This window comes from Solanum stenotomum, chromosome 1 (assembly GCF_019186545.1).
Source record: "Solanum stenotomum isolate F172 chromosome 1, ASM1918654v1, whole genome shotgun sequence".
Classification (NCBI taxonomy): Eukaryota; Viridiplantae; Streptophyta; class Magnoliopsida; order Solanales; family Solanaceae; genus Solanum; species Solanum stenotomum.
The window spans coordinates 19020403-19038290 of record NC_064282.1 but is presented as its reverse complement, the minus strand read 5'-3'; the positions used below and the strand labels follow the sequence as shown (position 1 = coordinate 19038290).

The window sequence follows — 17888 nt, the reverse complement described above, 5'->3', positions numbered from 1 at the left end:
TGTTTCATACGTGAAGGGAAGTCTTTCTTTTTTGAGCCGTTCCAGTTTTGTAAAGTATAAAAGTATATCTCCATTTTAAAGCTGGAGATCTTAATCTGCTTTCCTTTCTGCTGAAACCTACTTGACTCTGAAATACTTAACCTTTTCACAAGGGAGAAGAATAGTAAATAAACTATAGAACCAGTATCTTTCACAACATACTCGATGTCACATAGGACTAGTAACATTTCTATAAATTGAAATCGTTATATTTTTCTAATAACAAACGTGCAATATAGCATGCTAGTTTTGTAAGTTTTAACACAAATGTTGTTAATAATCGAGCAGGCTTGTTGAACTTTCATACCTCAAAAAACAGCTAATTGAAAAATATATGAGCGCTTGTGACCTCAATATCAGACTTTGAGGCTACAAAAAGGACTTGACGCATTCAAAATGGTAATGTTGCATATTATTAGTTGTTGAAATAATAATAATTTTTAGGCAGTAAACCTGAAAGGGAGGAGTCATTTTGCTAGCGTAGACACCTCTATCTAAGATCAAGAAATCATTTTCATCGAACTAAAAAAGAATAAGTGCCGATGATCCACACACACAACACTGCTAAACACATAACAGAATCCAAAAGCTGTCTAATATACAATACAAGGATGACTTAAACACCCCTCACTTTAGTATGTATCCATCGTCTTGGCATATTGCAAGTTTTCTGAAAAATATTAATGAATCCATGGCACACTCGAGTGATTCGTATTGCAAACACCATGTCAGAATACCAGGCATTGCACAATTTAGATGAATCTCTCCTCTGCCCTATCTTGTGCCAGAAGTACATGTCAGACAACAAACCTGCTTCAGAGAGACCAGCAAAAAGAAATTTAACTTTCTAGAAATCAATCTTATATGATTACAAGGAACTATCCGTCAGAACTGGAATGACACCCCCATACTGTGTAAAATATGCAAGAAATATATGAAACAAGATAAAAGAATTACTATTAAATTCTGTCTTCTTTTTATCTGTGGCAACCTAGAGATGCCATCATCTCAGCACTTGAACAGGATGAAGCTTCTGCATGCTATTTCTTCCTTTGAGCAGCCTGTGATAAGTTGAAACCGTATATGTAAGGAAGTTCCTTAAAAAAATACTTTTAGGATGGATAACGACGTACTGAAAAATTTCTTTCTAAACTATAAAGGTAAGGAGAGATGAGTAAAATGGAGCAGTTTGTAACAATAACAGTAACAATTCCACAAAGGAGAAGTGAAACGAGAAACTCTTTTAACTCCTCAAATCACAACTCAATCTGCCCTCCTTTCTTTTCCCTTCCATTTTTCAGTACAAGCATGGATATTTTCTTTCAGAGCACCAGCGAAGTTGTATCTGACCTCAAAATTAGGTAATATATGTAAAAGATGAACCCTCAGGGGTTGGCCTGCTGGCAATTGACTTGAGCCTTGGGGTTTGCTCCCTTTCAAGGTCTCAAGTTCGAAACCCACTAGGTGCAAACAATTTCTGAGGGCCATCGGACTGGGTAAAACCTGAATTAACCGTGGTGCACTTGCGGGAAACTCCTTGCCGAGGGCCTGTGCACCCCCGGGATTAGTCGGGGCTCAAAGAGACTCGGACACCCGGTGCAAATCAAAAAAAAAAAATAAAAAAAATATGTAAAAGATGAAACCCAATTGACGGCTTCTCGCTGATTTGGTTGTGTTCCACTCCATTCATGCACCTCTCGACCCTCCGAACATACTAGCAAAGCACATTCTTTTTTCTTTTTTTTGGAAAGAAATCGATTCATTTCTCCAATAACATCATCTTGTGTGGTTGAATGTAGAAAGTCAAAAGAGCAGTAAATGGACAGGTTATACTACCTAATTTGATTATAACCTCACTTGTTGACAAAATAGAAAAGTTAATAGAAGTCATCCATCAAGCTTTCCTGCAGTCTAGTCTCAGTAGCAACCAGTAGCAGAATCAGATTTTCCTAAAGCCTATGCAGCAATTTAGCAGTTAAAACAACCCTACTGAAATAATACTTCCTAGCAAAGTCAAGCCCTATCAGATTTCCTCAGCAGAAAACATTCATACATACTACTTTTTTTAAATAGAATTTAAGATCCCTACCCAGAAAACTTCCCTAATATTTTAAGTCACAAACAAACAAACAACTTCTGCTGGAAGCGCACAGGCATAACTTCAAAAACTCTTTACAATTTTTTTTATAACCCTTTTTACATAAAAGGTTCCCCTCCTAGTTACAGATGCAATTACTACTCTTAATAAGATTAACTTTGAGTTCTTTTCAACCATAGATACATATTCAGAAGGATTTCAACTTGAGGTAAAAAAAAAAGACAACAAATTCAGATAGAATAGACCTATTTGCGAATTCATTACAATCTACAGCACTGTATAAAAGGATATATCAGAATGTAAAACAACAGTTTAAAGCAGTTCATACCTTCCTCATTTTTTCCAATACCGAGTCTTCAAATTTCTGGTATCCAGCACCTACAAGATTACTCAAACTCGGGCCCTCAGATTCTCCATTTTTCTCAGCGTTAGGAAACGGAGATGGCATTGGAGGTTGGAGAGGCACAATTAAGAGAGGATTTGATAGATCCCCCAAGACATTTCCACAAGAAGCTCTCTAAAAAAGGGAAAAAACGTTACTGATGTATTCCAAACAGTAGAGATGATCAATTAAAATCAACACTCAATTTCCTTATATTAATCAAGAATCAGTACTCAATTTCATAAAGTACTCACAGCTGCGTCTTTAGATGACATGACAACAAGAGCAGAGCCTTTCTTCTTAGAACTCTTGATTACTACATCTTCAACCTCACCAAACTCACTAAACAACTCTCTTAGTCTTTGGGCAGTATAGTCTTCACCGATCTTCTCCCAAGATACCTTAAGCACCTTTTCCCTGTCTACACTATTCCCATTGCCTTCTGTACTACTCTCCTTAGCTCTAGCATGTGCCTCTTTCTGTAAAGGATCTATAGGAGTAAACACTTTCTTTGAATGCATTGCACGAATTCGAGCAATTTCCTCCTTAAGTTTTCTAGCAATTCGTTCCTCCTCATCTCGAGCTAGAACACTTGCATCAGGTGAAAAAGCAGCACGCTCTCTTGCATCGAGATCTGACATCATCTTTCTACGCTTTGAATCGTGTTGTGATTGGCGTTGGATCTTCTCACGTTTCACACGAAGTAGATCATCAAACAGCTTCCTAGCTTTCTCATCCTTGAGAATCTCGTATGAAGTTTTTAGCTTTTGAAAGTTCAAGTGAGCATTTGGGTCATCACGCCTCTTGTCTGGATGCAACTCTAGTGCTTTCTTCTTATAGGCTTTAGATATGTCTTTCTCAGAAAGTTGGGCCCCTTCCTCACCAGAGGGTAAACCCAAAGCAGCATAATGATCAACTTCAATATCCATTTTCTACCCCGGACTTTGAACTGTGCAACAAATTCAAACCAACTGCATCAGACAAACTATAAGATTAAAACTACAAACTGAAATAATTGACAATCATAAACTTTTCAAGATAGATTTTAGCTAGCTAAGGAGAGACTTAACCAATGACACATCAATAGATTGATAAAGGTACCATTCAGCAGTTTAACAAGTTCTATTAGTGTAGATCCTGTCACTGGTTCTATTCCCAAGTTCATTGATATTATAGATAGGGTAACAAATGATTTGGCTTGGAAAAGTTAAAAAAGGACACGTGGAATTAAATAACATAATAGAAAAACCATTTGTGAACAGAACTTCAATAAGCTTCATGTATATTATTACTAATAACTATTAAAGATTATAAATAGGAGAAGATCCAAACAGGAATATTGATGCAAGAATTAGCCACAACTTCAAGAATTACCAAGGCCATAGGTTGTAAGGCAACAACAACAACATACCCAGTGTAATCCCATAGTGGGTCTAGGGAGGTAAGAGTGTACGCAGACCTTTACCCTACCCCGAGGTAGAGAAATTACTTTCGGAAGACCCTCAACAATGCATATCAAAGCAGTTTGGAGAAAAAATACAGAAGTAAGGAGGACATAGCAAATGATATGGAAAACTTCACATGGCATTCAAAAAACAGAATGAGCAACAATAGCCAAATAATGTGATAATCGAAGCACAAGAAACATGTAGTAACAAAAATCGCAGGACAAGAAACTACGAGAATAATGTTGCTACTACTGGTATGGAAGGAGAAACATGTACGGAGCACCAATCTAGAAAGCAAGACAACACTAAACTACTTACTAACCATCTACCTCATATCCTCCTATCTTAGGTCATATCCTATTAAGCTCAAGATGTGTCATATCATGTCCTGTCTAATACTCTCCCTAAAACTTATCGGTATTCATCAATCCTATTGATGGGAATCTGCGCATCTCCTTTTCACATGCTCGAACCATCTCAATCTCGCTTCGCTCATCTTGTCCCCTTCCACCTTGTCCCAAATATATTCATTCCTAATCTTATCTCTCCTAATACGCCCACACATCCACTCATTCTTGCAAGTTTCACTTTTAGAACATGAGAGTTCTTAACTGGCCAACACTACGCCCCATACAACATAGTTTGCCACTTGACCTAACCACCACTCCGTAAAATTTACCTTTAATATTAGTTATCTAAGTGAGGCGGCTATAATACAAATTTTTCCCTAAACTATCAAACTGTTGCTTAGCTTTTTCCTCCGCCAGAAATTGGCAACAAAAGTACCCTCATTGTTACCCTTCCATATCATATTTTCCCTTCTTCTCCACCTCAACAAAAGAATCTTAGCCACAATTCACCATCGTCCACAAAAGTTCACACATAGATGACACGTTTGAGCCAATTCGGCCAGACAATACCAACTCCAACACCCATTGAGCCAACTCAGAAGCCCATGCCCATGAGCGCATCCAACACTCTAGACAAAAAATATCCCAAATTCCCGAGAATCTGTCAAACCCCTTCGTGACTCCCTTTTCAGAGGCAGATGCACTGCCTGTGATACGGGTTCATAGAGTAACTTCAGCTCAAAATTTGTATATACTTTTAAAAATTCACTAAGTACAAATAATAGTTTTGAAATCCAGAAAATCGAGTGGATTTATGGTAGAATTCCGGACTCAAATCCATAGTATTTAAATTCTAGCTATGCTCCTCTTCTGTTTAGGTCAAAAGAAGTTGAGTTGACTCACAACCATATGGAATTCTACACACCTTGTTATATTCTTACCATGAAAGAAACAACGGATTGTCTCAGAAAAAGCACTACTTTTTTATTCTTCCAGCAGAAGAGGGTATACTATGAGAGAGGAGCCGGAATGGGAAGCCGGCAGATGAGATTCCAAAATTATTTAGTATGAGATTAGAAGCCTAGCTCATACAGTGCTCAAGATAGTTTAAAATCTAAAGAAAAGGGAAAACGAAGATCAAGCAAGGGAATTCTGTAAGATCAATCAACAACCTGCAAACACCAAAATGCAACAATAAGGTCATATGGAAACTCTAATTACATTTCCAAACAATGTAGTGACAGCACTTGGGATCAAAAAGACAAATAAAAAGTTTCAGGTGTGAATGAGAAGCAAGTATACAAGTGTGTATATTATGCACAACTATCAATCTTCTATAGATAAAAGAAGACATATCAAGAAGAAGAAGATGGAAACTCTAATTTCACTTCCCAGTTATACAGGAACAGGTACGATAAAAAAGAAAAAAGAAGTTTCAGGTATGAATGAGAAGCAAGTGTACAAGTGTATAACAGTATACATTATGCACAACTGAAGCTTTTACCAGAAGAAAAAGATGGAAGCTCTAATTCCACTTCCAAATTACATAGTGACCACACTTGGGATAAAAAAGAACACAAACAACAGGTTTCAGGCATGACTTAGAAGCAAGTTAACAGGTACATAACTAAATATGTTATGCACAACTAAAGCTTCATACACTAATAAATTTTTAGTGTTAATAAGTGCATAGCTGTAACAAGTTAACAAGTGCATCACTGAATATGTTACACTGGAAATTATCCTCTGCACAGTGTACATACCAATTTACTGCCAGAATCACACTCAAACATTAAGACAATCATATAGAATAAGTTTTTGAAGAACTTCCTTAAAATAATACAGCATTTGCTTAAGTCCAGACTCACTACATATATTACCAATTGTCTAATGGGCAGCAAAAATGTGAAATTTTGGTGCTACATTACACCTGAGAGGAAAACAATAAGCTTTTTTTTTTATTGTTGAGAATAAAACAAAAAGTATTTTCTTTTGTGCAATAGCTTTGTCTTTTCACTCCACAACAGAAAGGCTAGTCATGCTCTCTACAACAACCTATCTATGACATGAAAAAGTGTAGCTTGAAAACAACGGCAAATCCACAATTTAAAAGGCCATGGGTGCTCATACACCCACTCAGCTCTATGGGGGTTCGTCCCTAGCTGCAAGAGAGAAGAACCAAATGTGCTAGTGAAAGGCAGTCACTTTACCTTGTGATAAAAAAGTAAGTATGTAATCCTAGGTGAGAAGATGTCAGGTGTGTTGTAGACGATGAACAGAGGGAAGACAAAAAGGGTAAAATTAAAATAAAACGTGCAAATTAAGAAAAGGAACATGAATCATTTCGACGGGCATCTTTACTAATGACCTGTATCATGGGTGCTCACCACATATAAACTTATCACTAATGATCATGAGAAACACCAATTTTAAAGGCGACGCAATGACAGAATTATATAAAAGCAAGCTTAACCAATTATCTCCGACTGATATCAATATATGATCAAACTGAGATGGTCAATAGATGCTCAGAAAGTTACCTAAGGTGCATGACCTTTGAGATACCTAAGGAGTGGCCACAATGGTAATCCTTAGATGAATTTTGGTATAATACTTCTTACCATGCCTCTATACATATGACCTTCTATGAAGCAGTTTATGGCCAGAAGCCATCCTCACTGCTTCCTTACATGGCATTTGATTCCTAACTGGATTTGGTTGATAGGAGGTTGAGGACAAGAGAAGCCACATTAAGGAACATTAAGTTCCACCTTGAGAGATCCTAGAGTAAAATGAAGTTGTTGGCTGATAAGGGGAGGACTGACAGATCTTGTAGTGTTGGTGATTGGGTCTATGTCAAATTAAAGGCCTACGGGATATTATCCTTAAGGTATCATGCTTATCAGAAGCTTTTATCCATGTTTTTGGGACACTTTAAGATCTTAGCCGGGGTCGGAGCTACTGCTTACACTTAAGAGTTGTCTATTGCCTCCAAGATCCACCCCAATTTTCACATTTCTCAGTTGAAAAGAAAGTTAGGATCTCACATTGCGACCCTGCATGTTGTTCAAACTGAAGTTGGTCCTGTCCTTTTGGAGCCTGAATTAGTGTTGGATAGAAGATCGATCTAGAAGCATGAAAAGGCTACTCCTCAGCTTCTGATCAATGGTTTAGTACTGCTGATAAGGACAGGACTTGGGAGGACTATTCCTCTTTTGGTCAGCAGTTCCCTCACTTCAATCCTTGAGTACAAGGATTGTCTCAAGGGGAGGGTAGTTGATATGATCCTAATGTGTCCTCCTCAATTTGGATTGTAGAAGTTAGTTAGTTGTAGTTATAAGCCTCATGTGAGCTGCACGTGAGAGGTCCTGTTAGGTTGTTAAAACACTTAAGAGTTAGTTATAACAGTTTTCTGGAAGTTCTTGTGTAGATTTCATATATGTAGTTAGTTCCTGTCAATTGTAATCATTCAGAAAGTAAATCAATCCAAACATCTCCCTCTTTTCTCAATCAGTGTTTTCTATATCAATACGCAAAGTTGCTCAAGGGCAATTCTCAATTCATTTTCTCTTTAGGCTAGCTCAATATTTCCAATTCTACTTGTAATCACGTCACATCCACTAAAGAAGAAGAAGACAACATTAGAACAGGAGATGGAGGTTTTTTCTCTTTTGCCCTAAAAGACAATCTTTTATCGTCTATACTGAAGGTAATTAAAGTGAATGGTTTTCTATTATGTATCCAGAAGGCCATTAGTTCGAATAATTCAAATTCATGTGGCGTACGCAGGGGAATTATCAAACTCCGCAAAATGAAACACTGAATAATTATCAGACTCCGCAAAATGAGCAATCAAAGTATAAACGGAATCTATCAATACAAATATTAATAAAGAAAGATGAATATTGGATTTGATAAAGCCAACTATTTTGGAGTGACTGACCTTGAGTTGACGAATCGATGGTAGTAGCAATTGCAGACTGTACGAACAACCCTGGTAAGAAATCCCGAAACCAGTTTTAGCCCTAGCAAATTGGGAAAAGAACAATAAGATGTTGAAAAAGCAATTGCATAGTAAAATTAGATGACTTTAGTATTTAAAGACGGGGATTTAGCCCAAAAAAACTTACCAGTAGCCGTTGAAAACTCGGAGAAACTTGGTAATATGGCAACAACGTTTGGGTAGAGAACTGTCAGAGGTATGCTGGGGCGAATTCTGTAGACTATCTATTCCGGTGGTGTCTAACAAAGTCAGTGATGATGAAGTGAGTCTGAGGAAGACGAAAAGGAGAGCAACAGGGTACTACTCCAGATATATAATTTTACAAGACCAAAGGCGCAGTTGTTACCCAATCAGAACAAAAAGCACAAAAAGTAAGCTTCCAAAAAGACAATAAGCACAAGAAAAAACTGGGTTTGACCTTGGATGGCCGCAATAGAGTTAGCCGGAGAAAACGTCCGGGAATCCGGCGGGTGTGGACCTCCGGCGGCGATTAAGAGAGCAAGTATCGGAGAGGTATTAGGCTTTTGAAAGGATAGATAGAGTATCACTTTGATCCCTAAGGATTGTAATATTGAGATTTAAACCCTCATTTTTAGATTAATATATAAAGTGGTATGCCCAGTCCCCCAGTCTCATAAAATAACAGTCAGATAAATTTGGGAATTGATTCCTTATTTTTTTTTATAGAATATATAAACTATATTATATGTTCCACAATTATTATTTGGTGACTTAAACAGATAACTTTTTTATAATTATTTTTACATATAATTTCTTTTAGATATTTTGAATTGTTAATTATAATACTTTTCTATATAATTTTTAAATATGTAGAAATTAAAAATCTATATTAAATTTACATGAAATTACGGGTCCGTTTGATCCTACGTTATGAAATCATGAGACAAAATTGAAATTTTGTTTGGACATGCAATATGGACTTTTTATGTTATATATTTTCTTATGAACATAAAAAGCTCATAAATTGTAAAACTATTAAAATTGTCCCAATTTTTATACAATCTTACTAAATATGCAAAAGCTTATAAATCACATAATATACTATTACAAAGTTATTCTAAAAAAAACATTTATTGATCAAACTTTAATTCAATAAAAAAAAATTGAACATAAGTTGTAGAGTCTTTAATATAATCCTCTCACATAGTATGGTCAATCTTCTCACGTTGAATTTGCGTTTCTTGATCATATGACCAAGAAGATGAACCAATAATTTTATATTGAGCCATTTATTGGTAAATTTGGTTGGTAAATAAATTTGATCAAAAATAAAAAATTTGGTGAATATAAATGATAAAGTAGAAAAAGATTTAAAGTAATAATAAATTTTATGTTGATGAGAATAATCCTTGGTTACCTATTACAAGGTAAAACTTCGTATATAGCTAGTTCCTTGGATGTTTGCCCAAACTAAGATTAAACTGTATATATCAAAATAACTACAACAATTATGAGTTTATCAAAATGTTTTGTTCCTTCCTCCTTCCTTGACTTAAGCATCAGTCGCCAAATTTTACTCCCTGTAGGCTGTATATAACAAAGAAAACTAACCTACCAAGTAGTATTAGCACAAAGAAATAACAACAAAGGCAAAAATGAGAAGAAAAAGCACACATTTTGCATTCAACGTAAAAACACATTACAACATCAGGAATCAAAACTCAAGGCTTGCACCGACATGCCTCTAGAATTATCGATCACAATTATATATTTTTTTTATCGTCATTATATCAAATTTGATTAGACTTTAGTACTGTATTGCGACGTTACATCTGGAAATGGTCCAACAAAAAGGAGCAAAAAACCTTAATGTATCCTAACCTAACCTCCAGACTAGTGCCTCTGCTGGAAAATGGCAGCATTCAGTATTGAAGCACCAAGAGAAAAGGGCAAACAGATACCAAAGAACTACATGAGGAATAAATCCAATTCTCTAGCTACCTAGAAAAGAAATAAGCTTACAGATGCTCTTTTGTATTTCATGATGAAATTTCAGAGACGAATTTCACTTGACAGATTCACCATCGTTGCTTTCTTGATCAATGAATCAAGTTTGTCATATCTAGAACTCCTTCCGTTTTTACCTGGGCTCTACCACGACGGCTTGTACATTATAGCCAGGTAAGAAGCATTAGTGGCAGAAAGCTTTAACATCTTCACAATATCACAATGGCCTTCACTGTCAAGTTTTGTGGAGCTTGAAACCGAATACCCTGGGGACATAATTTTGTGTTGGTTTTTGTGGCTTGAGGTGTCCGTAAGTCATCAAATAGAGGTGTGGAAATGTTGTTCCAAAGTAAGCTCCATCGATATCTTGGGCCGTTAAAGAAATCATAATAGAGAATAGAAATGCTCAAAACATGGCAAAGTAATGACTAATATTCAAGATCAATGAGCAAACTACCACAGAAAAGTGTACTCAAGTTCCATACAAGTGAAAATTGAAGAACGAGGAGAATCACAATAGTAGAAACTTAGGAACAAAAATACACACAGCTCAACCACTTGGCATAATTGTGAAAAGCTTCAGAGTAAACAAAAGAAATGTATAAATGACGAGAGGAGACATATATTAAAAAGAGGAACTTCAAAAAGTGATAGCATAAAGGATACTGCCTTGGTACTTTGATCGGGGATAATAGATATCCTCACATCTAGGACAGTATATTTTTACTGTACTTGAACGTGGAATATCGGACTGACCAACTGGAAGGCAAGGCTGTCCACAGCAATAAACTCGTGGACATCTCCCAAAGTCGTAGTTCTTGTACTTCTCTAACTGAAAAAGAGTTTTCCCAGAGTTTACACATCATGAGAAGTGAATAAAAAAAATGAAAGGAGACAACACAAAAGCAGATAGGTTCCTTGTGAAGCTGTAGTCCTAAGCATGGTTGGGTTTTTGTAATTGTAGATAGCACTGTTATGGTGCGGATCTAATACATATATACATGTTACCAGTTTCCAAAAAAAAAAAAAGAGAAAGCTAAGCATAAGAGATCACCATTGCAGCCATTCCCTTGCTAGTCAAAATGTACCGGACATGGATCAAACCATACAACATCTCTGCCGCTGACTCAACCAATTCATTCTGCTCCTCGGTGAACATATCACCTAGTCAAAGCAGGAAAAAGTTACAAAGTTGACATTCTCCAATTATGAAAAAGACGAGCTATCCTTTTGAGAGCATGCTATATATTCAGTGCCATAAGATAGACGATATCTACGTGGAAAAAACAAACTGGTTCTTATTTTCAAAGGAGAACAAGAAGAATATTGTAAAAGCAGGGGGAAAGAAGCATGAATTCGAATTTATTGCCTAAAGCAGATTCCATGTCCATTTTAAACTCATGTAAAAGAGATAATTCAGGGGTATCAATTTTCACATCTATCATTTTTTCAAGGCACTAAAATTTGTTGAAAATCACAATAACATAAAACAACTACATGACTATTCATTCATCCCCCCTCCCCAGAAAAAAGACATTCGATGAAGGGAAAGTGGTCAACAACACAGGTTGTATGCAAAGTTCTCTAACTGTGAGTCCTGGTTGGACTCTCTAGCATTTCTGGTCCTTGTAGTTTCCAACGAAAGTATCAAGGTAGATTGAAGCCATGAAGAATTGGCTGAGGCCCACAACTCCAACGAAGATTCAGAGTTTCTTGGGTTTGAACGGGTGTTATAATTATAGGAGGTTTGTGGAAGGATTCTCCCAGTTTTTCAGTAGCTAAAATTCAGTATTTAACAACAAAGAACAGCAGCTACTGTTAAAACACAGTTTTTACAAATAAAACAGCAGTGTATTGTAGTGGTAAATACAGATTTTATATGGAGGGTCAACTGGACAATGTCACTAAGGATTTCCAACTAAGCTGGCATAGAGAAGGTATTTGGAAACAAGAGGTCGAGTACTTGCTACCGGAAAACTCTGCCTACCAAAACTAAGACACAAGGAAAGAAATCGCCTAATGTTTTAGTCTCTACTGAGATTTGAACTCTGGTCTCCCATGGTTTCGATCTCACTTAGTCGTCTGCTATGTCACACCTTTGGCTGCAAGGAAACATCCAGCATCTTCTCCCAGAATTGATTAAAAAAAAAGAGTCACAAACTGCTGATTATGTATCCACATGTTCACTTAACATGAGAATCAACACCATCTAGATTGTTGAAAGAAGGACGAGTTCCACATGCCAAAAGAAAACAAAACTTGCAGAACTTGTAGTTTTACCTTCCTTTTTTCAGAGAAGATCAGATACCACATCCTTTGGTTGAAATAGTAAGACCAAATAGAAGTTTCCTAGTAATTCGTAGCAATACAAGAAGTACTCTAAACAAGCAAACATACTTACCATGAGAGGATTCAACATCAAGGATCAGGTCAAGTGCATAGTCATAGTATGGCACTTGACTGCTCAATCCACATAGATTAAAATCATCTTGAATGTATTCGTCATCAACTTCACAGAAGAACTCATTTCCACGCAGGTTACAAAACCAAGAAATCCATGATGTATCTTCCCCATCAGAACCACTAACATCAGACTCTTCACTGTCTGTTTCAGATTCATCTGCAAAAGACAAAATATTGGATATACTCTCATATTTAGTTCGAAATATAAAAGAGACAAAATAAAGAATTTATGTCTACTTAGCATGCGGAAATACTAGTTTACAGCTCGTCAAAAGCCAATATCATGAGCCATTTATCAAAAGGAAAACTAAAAAATGACGAACCAACATAAATTGTACTTAAATGATGATGTCAAAAGAGTTGTAGTAATGCGGAAACAAACTAAGCTTAAAGGTTGTTGCAACCAAATACATTAACAATCTCTACGGCGCTACCACCAGCTGTGACTCCATTACATACTCTCTAGTCTAAATTCTAAAGGCAAACACTTCTTTGAAATTGAAAACTAAAACTAGAGGCAACAAAACATTAAGATGCAACTATGAGTAACAGTAAGCAACTCTGAGCTTCTGACTGGACACCACAAAACATCATAAGCCATTAATAGAAATGGAAAACACCAGGGATATTCCCTGTGAACTTTTCGTTCACCCATGAAAGAATTCAAAGATTAGCTAGAACAAATTTGAGATGGCGCGCTAAGAACCTCACAGAATGAGAAGATGATCACAACTAGTCCATCCATTCTCTTTGAAACTTGATAATCTTTTTTCTGGTCCCATTCCACGCTGCTCTTCGCAGATAAGCATAATCTATTGCATTCAGACAAGTAGTCAGATCTTATTGGAAACAAAAATCACCACCAGCTCTAAGATAACTGAAAATGCTCCAAAGAAGCCCCTAAACATATCCCTCTGAGCAGTAAAGGATTCTGAGGGTCGTAAAACAACTTCTCAATTTACTCGAACAAAATTTATCATTACTGGTATTTTCTCAACACCCCCCAAAGAAGAATTTAAACTCAAAATCACAAAATTTGACATTATCAGATCTCCTCATCTTCTCAAGCTTCCCACAGCTACAAGGCAAGAGACCAAATTACCACATAAAACTTATTCCGGCATGAAATGCTCCCAGCCCAACTATGCAGCTAAACTGCTAGAGCGATATTAGACATATGTAGGTGTATCCTTCTCCTTGCATTTCTTCTAAGAGGTTTTTTCATGTTTCATACACAGGAGCAACTTTGTTGAGCCAATCCTCTCCCTCAATACAAATCAAACATATGGCCTAATAATAATCTTTCTAGCTTTTCACTAAAATAAAATCACAAAGACACTACACAACGTTAAAGACTACATGTTAAAACTAAAGCAGCATCTACCGGATCCACATTCCACTAACATGAGGGAAATGAATAATCAACCATTGTCAGCTACAATCTTACCCGATATCAGCAAATTAAAAGCATTCAAATATCAAAGAAATTGTTATACAGGAAATGAGGGGAATCCTTTTTTCCCAAAAAAAAAAAAGAGTCTAACCATCTGAACACTTGTTCTTCGTAGCGAGACTAGAGGAAGAGCGGGTGTCTCGATGATCAATATGCTGCTGATGCAATTTCCCGGCACCTACGGAGGTAGACGGAACCGCCTTGTCCTTCAAGGCTCTAGATGTAGAAGGTGCAGATTTTTCCAAGTGCTTATCCAACGCATCATTAATTCGCTTCCGATCCAACGTTCCACCAACGATCTCCGACCTTGATGAACCACCACCACCTCGATCCCTATACATTTCTCTCTCCTTCAACCAAACCTATACGTATATACTAATATATATCTATAAACCTATCAGTTCTACATGTATGAAGGTCAAAACTCCATAGAAACGGAAATATATAAAAGGAGAAACTGTGTATGCGAAAAGAGTAAGTTGAATAGACGGAGATAACTAGGGTTTCATCGACATTTGAGAGAGATGACAGGAGAGAAGCTAGTCCTCTGTACTTCGTCTTTTTCTCTCTCTTCTATATTTTTTTTGGTTTCAGATTTTTTTTATTTAATTTATGCGATCTAAAGTTTTACTTTGTTAATAAAATTAAATTTTCGATTTCATAATTCAGTAGAATGTACTCCAAAAAAAAAAAAAAGTTAGCATGCTTGATTCAAAAGCTTTCTCGTAGAAATCGACTCAAATGTTAATTAAATGCTTATTCTTCTTTACTAAAAAAATACATATTAAACTATACTAATAAAATAATGTATGACAACTTTATCTCATCTTAAATAAGTGCTCAAGTTGAAACCTGTACAAAATTAGAATCGTAAAGATTTAATTTATTCTATACTTTTCGTGAAGAAAAAAATGTGTAACCTTTTAATTTCAGAAATGTTTTTTCTTCTAAATTCGTAACATAATTTAAAAGGTTTCGAATTTGAATGTAAAAATAAATAAAAAATATTTAATTTCCAAATACAAATTTGAATTAGTTAGCTCTTTTCTCTTCCATATTTTATTGGAGCAATTAGCACTATAAGTTACTGCTTAAAAGTTTTCTATAAACGATAAAGAAACCTTTTGATTTTATGAAGATATAATTCATAAATTAGCTAAATGTACTCATATCAAGAAATTGGAAAGATGTGTTATGTGTTGCTTTCAATGTGGGTAACAAACAGACTAATTATTGAGATTAATTATAAAGATAGACAAACTATTTGTTAGAAAAATACTAAAATTGGTCATTCTTACTTTTTTTATTTACTACATTTTTAAATGATTTTTTCTGAAAGTTTACATTATGTATACTAAAATGATTTTTTCTTAAAGAAAACGTTAAAATTTAGAAATATACATAATGCTTACACCAGTATCCATTTTGATCTTTTCCTTTTCTTAAAAAAGAGAAAAAAAACTTTCTTCTGCACTCTTGCTTACGCACTTCTTTTATTTAAAAAAAATTAAGTTTGTACTTTTTTCACAAACATTAAAAGTTTTATAATTTATGATTTTTTAAAAAAAATCATTTCTTATAATCTTATCAACGGAGCAAATCATAATTTATAAGCAAGGTGTTAGAATATCTCTATGTTCATTTTATAAATAAAGTTTGCAATTATATGTTATTACAATTAATAACTAGCTATTATTTTAAACAATTCTTTCATATAATATGAACAACCTTTTCGCCGAGCATAATTTTAAATATAAATTTGTAGGTCAATAAATTATAAAAATAATTGAAATTCACAATTTGAAATCCTAAATTCTGCTTTCAAGAGGATTTGTATTTGAAATTTGAAATTATGATCACATGCAAAATGGTCTACTAAGTAATGAAACGCACCACACAATTTCATAACAGTAAACAACCAGCTAGTAAAATAGCTAGAGATGTTTGAGATCAGAAAAAACTTTATAGGCATCTGTACAAATGTATGAAGAGGCGTTGAAACAATAGGAAAACTGTGTTTGTGTGAACTATCATTTAAGAAATATTTGAATCGATGAATGTTTGCGCCAGAGTAACCTACGTCACACCCCCTTGAAGTACAATATTTTTTTCGAATCCAATATAAAAACAGGCAACAGAGCAAAGTAACTCCCATTGCATGCTATCATTAAAGGATGTGGTGTTGTGAATGGAGTCGTATCTCCTTTAATTAAAGGTCTTGAGTCACTTCTCCTTGAATGAGGCCACATGCGAAGCAAATCTAGATTATTCGGGCTTCAAATGAAAAAATAAAAACCACCATTGCTAGTGGGTTTGCTATAAATTATCCCCACAACCACATATAGTACAGACAAAGATATGAGAAAGCATGGGTCCTTAGCTTACCAATTTTTTTTATACTATTATAGATTAGTTACTATTTTTATCATGTATGATGTAACTGATATTTAAGTGTCATAATAATTTACACACATTACCTTATAAGGTAGTATTAAATTATGTACAGTAAATATCTTGAGATTGCTAGTACATAAAAACATAAACTCAAATCAATCAACAATTATATAAAAATATGGTAGAGTAAAAAAGTATTCTTCCTACTGGACAAGATATCACCTTTTTTGTTAGAGAACGATTTACCACATAATGTTGAACTTTTCAATGCAAATCTAAATTTAATCAAATTTCAATATGAAAGTACCGGATATCGGGCGAAAATAAAATAAAAAACCACAAAAATCAAGTATAAATACTAAGGTGTGAAAGGGAACAAGTGGGAGAATCTGACAACCCAACTGGAGTCTATTTGGGTGTCATCATTAGTGTCTCTGCCCTGCAGTATCACATGTGTGTACTCATTCTTGTACTGGAGCAAAAAAATCTCGTGAGAAGGACAAAACAAAAACTCTTGGGAAATAACTAGATAATAATTTAAAAGAAATTTTCTATAGGAAATTGAAATTTGTGTTCTTTCTATATACAGTAAGTATAAGTATATATGGACTCTTATCAAAATAAAATCAAGATTTGTCAACACCTCTGAATGTGGATTTAGTGACTGCATTTGGATACTAATGTAGAATTATACTATTGGACTACAACAATATATATAAACACCAACAACATATCTAGTGTAATCCCAAAAGTAAGGTTTGGCGGAGGGTAGGATGTACGCAAACCTTACCTCTAACTTTGTGGGGTAGAGAGGTTGTTTCCGCATTCTGATACACCCTTGGTTCACTACAACAATATATATGCTGCATAAAAAAACTGGTTTTCAAGATTGTATTGCAATGCTAACAGAATCACACACTACTCTTAGACATCTCTAAAATCTAAAGCACACAACTCATCCAGAAGAAAATAGATATAAGAAGAGCAGTAGCAAGTTGTATTCTGTAGAGTTCAGCACACTCATCCTTCTTCCAATAAACTTGCTGATTCTGTTCAACTTTTTGTACTCCTAAACTCAAACTCACTCACAAGACAAATAGCAATAATAGGCTGAGACACTGCTTCTACAAATTCCCAGAGTATGCCGCTGAAATTCAGATAAAAACAAGCCCTAATGAATCATCTGGAGTGAATAATGAATTACGATTCATATACAGTTATCGCTCTACTAATCAACAGATCTGTCTGTGAGAACTTGAGCCATGCCAAAAGAAACATCTTCCTCTCCCT

The 17888-nt window shown here is 35.3% G+C and overlaps 2 protein-coding genes across 12 annotated transcripts; both read right to left on the bottom strand.

Moving 5' to 3' along the window:
* Window positions 1-539: 539 nt before the first annotated feature.
* LOC125843103 (uncharacterized) lies at window positions 540-8875 on the bottom strand. 11 transcript variants are annotated; one of them, XR_007443951.1, is made up of 6 exons: window positions 8448-8864; window positions 8261-8342; window positions 2774-3468; window positions 2466-2654; window positions 997-1100; window positions 540-852 (listed from the first exon to the last, which is right to left on the bottom strand). XR_007443951.1 is itself a non-coding variant. In XM_049522354.1 (6 exons), the coding sequence occupies exons 4-6, from the start codon at window positions 3446-3448 to the stop codon at window positions 1080-1082; spliced, it is 885 nt and encodes a 294-aa protein (XP_049378311.1). In that variant the 5' UTR covers window positions 3449-3490; window positions 8261-8342; window positions 8448-8559; window positions 8739-8875; the 3' UTR covers window positions 540-1079. The 11 variants fall into 11 exon arrangements, 9 of the variants coding, with proteins under 9 accessions (XP_049378311.1, XP_049378330.1, XP_049378325.1 ...); XR_007443950.1 differs by having other exon boundaries at window positions 540-849; XM_049522354.1 differs by having other exon boundaries at window positions 540-1100; window positions 2774-3490; window positions 8448-8559; window positions 8739-8875.
* A 1062-nt stretch (window positions 8876-9937) lies between these two features.
* On the bottom strand, window positions 9938-14762 carry LOC125843161 (putative casein kinase II subunit beta-4). Its single transcript, XM_049522384.1, has 5 exons — window positions 14296-14762; window positions 12690-12908; window positions 11343-11452; window positions 10955-11120; window positions 9938-10654 (listed from the first exon to the last, which is right to left on the bottom strand). The coding sequence occupies exons 1-5, from the start codon at window positions 14543-14545 to the stop codon at window positions 10524-10526; spliced, it is 876 nt and encodes a 291-aa protein (XP_049378341.1). The 5' UTR covers window positions 14546-14762; the 3' UTR covers window positions 9938-10523.
* Window positions 14763-17888: the final 3126 nt, after the last annotated feature.

Bases quoted from the DNA above. Each gene is read 5' to 3' on its own strand.
- LOC125843103 (XM_049522354.1), bottom strand. From the start codon at position 3,448: ATGGATATTGAAGTTGATCATTATGCTGCTTTGGGTTTACCCTCTGGT. The intron at 2,655-2,773 runs GTGAGTACTTTA...TCCCTTTTTTAG, and splicing joins TGTCATCTAAAGACGCAGCT to AGAGCTTCTTGTGGAAATGT. The intron at 1,101-2,465 runs GTATGAACTGCT...AACTTATCACAG, and splicing joins TATTGGAAAAAATGAGGAAG to GCTGCTCAAAGGAAGAAATA.
- LOC125843161 (XM_049522384.1), bottom strand. From the start codon at position 14,545: ATGTATAGGGATCGAGGTGGTGGTGGTTCATCAAGGTCGGAGATCGTT. The intron at 11,453-12,689 runs GTAAGTATGTTT...TGCTTTGACTAG, and splicing joins TGATGTTGAATCCTCTCATG to GTGATATGTTCACCGAGGAG. The intron at 11,121-11,342 runs GTGATCTCTTAT...ACTCTTTTTCAG, and splicing joins GCAAGGGAATGGCTGCAATG to TTAGAGAAGTACAAGAACTA.